At 32.4% G+C, this 4,307-nt stretch overlaps 1 protein-coding gene across 1 annotated transcript in view; it reads right to left on the bottom strand.

Moving 5' to 3' along the window:
• The window catches only part of LOC140442291 (uncharacterized), a 3,921-nt gene extending 647 nt beyond the window's left edge, over window positions 1-3,274 (bottom strand). Inside the window, exons 1-4 of the mRNA XM_072533366.1 lie at window positions 2,446-3,274; window positions 1,636-2,079; window positions 664-1,365; window positions 1-609 (exon numbers count right to left, since the gene is read on the bottom strand). The exon at window positions 1-609 is cut by the window's left edge and continues 647 nt beyond it. Of these exons, the coding sequence (XP_072389467.1) occupies window positions 1-609; window positions 664-1,365; window positions 1,636-2,079; window positions 2,446-3,274 (2,584 nt within the window). The remainder of the gene's footprint in view (window positions 610-663; window positions 1,366-1,635; window positions 2,080-2,445) is intronic.
• Window positions 3,275-4,307: the final 1,033 nt, after the last annotated feature.

The following is a 4,307-nucleotide window of genomic DNA, read 5'->3' as shown; positions in this document are numbered from 1 at the left end:
TAATATAATTGTAGAAAAAATCATACATACGAATTTTGGATATTTCTAAAATTGAAAAACCGACATATACCGGTTTATCGTAAATTATTTTTAGGATATTCATTTGAATTGCAACTAAATTATCAGAAAATATTGAAACAGAGTGAAAATTCGGCATACTAATAAACCCTTCAGCACCGACGCTACCAGGCAAGTTGTCCCAGTGGGATAAAAGTTTAATATCAACCCTCTTATCAACGTTTTCCATAGTTTTGCCGTAAATAGAGTTTGTGTAATTTTTATATGTACTTTTATCAAATTCATTATTTGAAGAATTACGTAAATTTGTGTTTAATTCAATATAAGGTTTTAACCACGGTGATTGAGAAAATTCTAGAATTCGATGAATTTTAGTCACCTTTAAACCTTGTTCAGTACACTGTTTCAAATTTCTATAATGGATAATATATTTATTTTTCGGTAACAACGTTAATACAAGCTTGGGATCTTTACTATTAGGAGGAATCAGATTTTCAGGACAAAACGGTAAGTCGTTATGGAAATCATGTAATGTTTCAGGATAAGCTAAATCAACTTCTAAGACATACCCCTTTGGAGATTCATCATCGACTGATAAACAATCAAAATGAGTGATTTCTACATCATCTAACCATCAAAAATCACCATGCGGAAGGAATTGGCTCATAGCGTAACCATAAAGGTTTGTAGCATCTAAATAAAGAATATATGAAGTAGGTTTAGAACAATCATAATTCCCACAATACTGATTATTTGCAGCAGCAAATCTAGTGCTACACTGACTTATACCTCCACGTATACCCTTTTTAAAAAAATGGAGCATGTCTATATCCGTCAATAATTCAAGCTGAACATTAGTTTTACGCAACATAGCATCCCAGCTAAGTGATGGAGCTGTTAAATATTGAGCAGGATCTAGTTTATAGTTAAATAAACAATTATGTCGAAAGTTTTCGAACACATCAGCTAATAATAAAATATCTGATTTTAAATAAACATCTGAGTACTCTCCTAAAGTGTTACAATTAAAAACTTCCCAAACTCGCTTAGCTCGTAAGTACTTTTCATCGGAAATGCCTTCACCTTTTAAAATATCGAAAAATTCTTCTTGTGTGGGTAAAGATACCTCATCAAGTTTTGAAAAGTTATCCAGGTATGAATAAGGGAAAACACCTTTTTGTCGTAACAATCCGAACTCTTCATTTGATCGACAATATTTTTGTAACTCTAGACATTGATTATCATTTAGGGTTTTACTTAAATTATCCAGTGAATGAGGTAACAATCTGAAAGAATCTACAAACCCTAATTTTAAATATATATTTCGCTCTAAATCACCACGATCAACTAAAAGTAGTTTGGTGAATGATATATATTTTTCTTTAGTTTGTGCAATAACATCAATTTTTTCGTTATTCTAAGCTAATTTTGTTATAAACAGATGCGAATCGTTATTGGTTAAATTATGCATGAAAACAGGTATGAACTTAGGTAATTTATAATTTAAATTACAAGCGTTATGAGCCGCGCCAGAAAACAACCTTGTTAGATGTGAATGATCTCTAACTTTAATTTCGTTAATATCGAACGGTTTATCACAAATGTGACAACACTTACTAGTAAAAAATTGTAATTCCTCTTCTGGTGTGAGTTTTTTCATAGGTTTAATATGTTTAAGATATCTATGATAAATAGTGTAAACTTTTTCTTCTAGTTTTTGAATAAACTTTTCAACCACGTTGTCACCGCGATAAATGATAAGTTGTGATAAACTGTCATCAAAATAACATTTAACATAAAAACCGAATGAATATGGTGTATGCTGATAGGTTTTGACAGTAAACGGGGAATTATCAGAAGGTGTTGCATATTGTATCGGTTGCAGTATACTTTCAAAATCAGCATATATAACAAACGGAACTTGCATTTGTTTCTGAAAGTTGGAAAATTGCAAGATATTTTCTTTTTGTAGATGTCCATATTTATTGAGAATCATGTTGGTAGTTGGAAGCTTAGTATATACAAAGTTGCAATCGTTGTCTTCATGTTTGCGAAGACGTTCTAAGGATGAGAAAAATTGTAAGCAAACATTACATAGAAAAGTCTGACCATTATGGTGTGATTTTTGTTTTGATATTAACCGCGATAAATTTTTAATGTAACAATAATGACTATTCCCGTACTCATCAAAAATAAGTAATAAGTTAACATGTGTAGCTTTTTTAGATTTTGTATGATACAACGGTCCAACGATTTCCAATTGTGTAATATTATTTTTAAAACATTCACTAATCCCAAAAACGTTAATCGAAATATTATTTAGTAATTCAAATTTTGGTATATCTGAGAGTTTCATAGGGAATTCTATATTATGGAACTTTAAGAGACTAGTATAATGCGGATAAGAAGTAGTAAGATTGGATTTACCTGTTGGGTCAAAAATTGATGCGTTTACCGCCCAACAAAAACATGCTTCATCTTTATTCATTATATTAATAATTGCTTTCTTCATCTCGATTTGTCGTGGTAACCTGATATATGAAGAAGATCGTAGAGGGTTGTACTTATTAATGTTAACTTCTAATGATTGGATTTGTAAAAGACTCCATCCAGATTCCTTTTCTTGTATTTCCGAAACCTTGGGTAATATCTCCCTAATAAAATCTTGATATGCTTGTTTCAAATTAGTAGAAATAGTAATAATCTGATTTTTTGTATTAAATGATTTTAAATCATAAGTATCTTTTTCAGGTATTGTGTACATAGAGTAAAGTTCGAAATTAACTTTTAACACTTTAAATTTATGTAAATAGTTATGTAGGAGCTTCAAAACGTTACCTTCAATTTCACTAAAAGATTCCAAGTGATCAGTATGATGTTTGTTGCTAGAAAGACGGTAACTACCGATACGATTTTTAAACGCACTTGATAGTTTCTCGACCCCACAATCATTACTAATAACACTTTTGTGTGAATTACTACGTAAATGTCCTGTTAGTCCTCTCCCAGAAATTTTTTTATAACAATCTTGACATTCGATAACATTGGATGTAGTGGTAACTGGATGAACAATAGATCTAAAGGGAGTTGCTTCTACAATGGTTGAATTGTAATTATTAGCGGATGTAACAACATCTAGGTCATCATTAAGTTTCACCTTTTTCCCTTTATTGAATCGTTCCGGACAACTTTCCCGTTTATGCCTACTTACACTGCTTTTGTTGGATAAAACTTTTAAACAAAAGTTACACTGCATGGTTGTTGACTGAAGCTAGGTTACTGTACGACACGAAAATGAACAATAACGAAAGAAGTGTGGGGTATAAATATAAACTTGTTTTGATTACCGGTTTTAAACTGGAAATACCGGTTTCAAACTGGAAATACCAGTTTTATGGTATTATTAGAGTAAATAATTACAAAAACTAACAATATATCCCAAATATAGATAATTACCGCATTTATAAGCGTGGTTAAAAGTAAAAGTGTAACAAAAAATAGTTTTTTTACCGCTTTTTACCGCTTTACCGCTATATACGTAGTTTTTTCTAAAAAATAATAACATATTCGTATTCCTGGCGTCAATACCTTTCATTAGAGTGGTTGAAAGGTGATGTAGGACTAAAAATACGATTTTTAGCGTTTTACCGCCTTACGCGTTAATTTTTTCTCAAAGTAATAACATATTCGTATACCTGGCGTCAAGACCTTTTATTAGAGTGGTTGGAAGGTGGGTGTAGGACTAAAAATAAAGAAAAAAAAAACCTCAAAAAAAAAAAAAAAACTTGATGTGAAAAACCAACAATAAGCGCAAAGCTGTGCAGACATACATAAACTCAACTATAGCCGGTCAGTATCCTTTCTTTGTTGTCTATGTAGGTCATGTAAGAGTATTCACTTCATTTGCGAGAGCTTACATCGCCTTCGAGTATTCACCTTTCTTTATTACAGCAAGTGTAGATCCTGTTTCACCCACCATTTCGCGTTGCTTGGCTTGGGTTCGGTTTGTTGTATATAACCCCGTTTAAGTTATGCAATTTCAAATAGTCGCTTCTTTTCGCAATGAAAACCGTACAACGTTCTGCGCGTCGCGAGCCGGGGTTGTTGGCTAAAAAAAGAGTTTTATATAATAGTGTGCCAGATATTGAGTTTGAGGAACCGTTAGCTAAAAGACAATTAATTAACACGGTTCCTCCTTCAATCGAGTCGCCGCCGCCGGTGTGTGAAAATTCGATTCCGTCCGCGATCGCACCGTCGTCACCAAGATCGGTCCCGTCTTCGATCTCTTC

Source organism: Diabrotica undecimpunctata, chromosome 5, assembly GCF_040954645.1.
Source record: "Diabrotica undecimpunctata isolate CICGRU chromosome 5, icDiaUnde3, whole genome shotgun sequence".
In the NCBI taxonomy this organism is placed as follows: domain Eukaryota; kingdom Metazoa; phylum Arthropoda; class Insecta; order Coleoptera; family Chrysomelidae; genus Diabrotica; species Diabrotica undecimpunctata.
The sequence above is the reverse complement of the archived record's forward strand: the minus strand, read 5'-3'. Positions and strand labels throughout refer to the sequence as shown.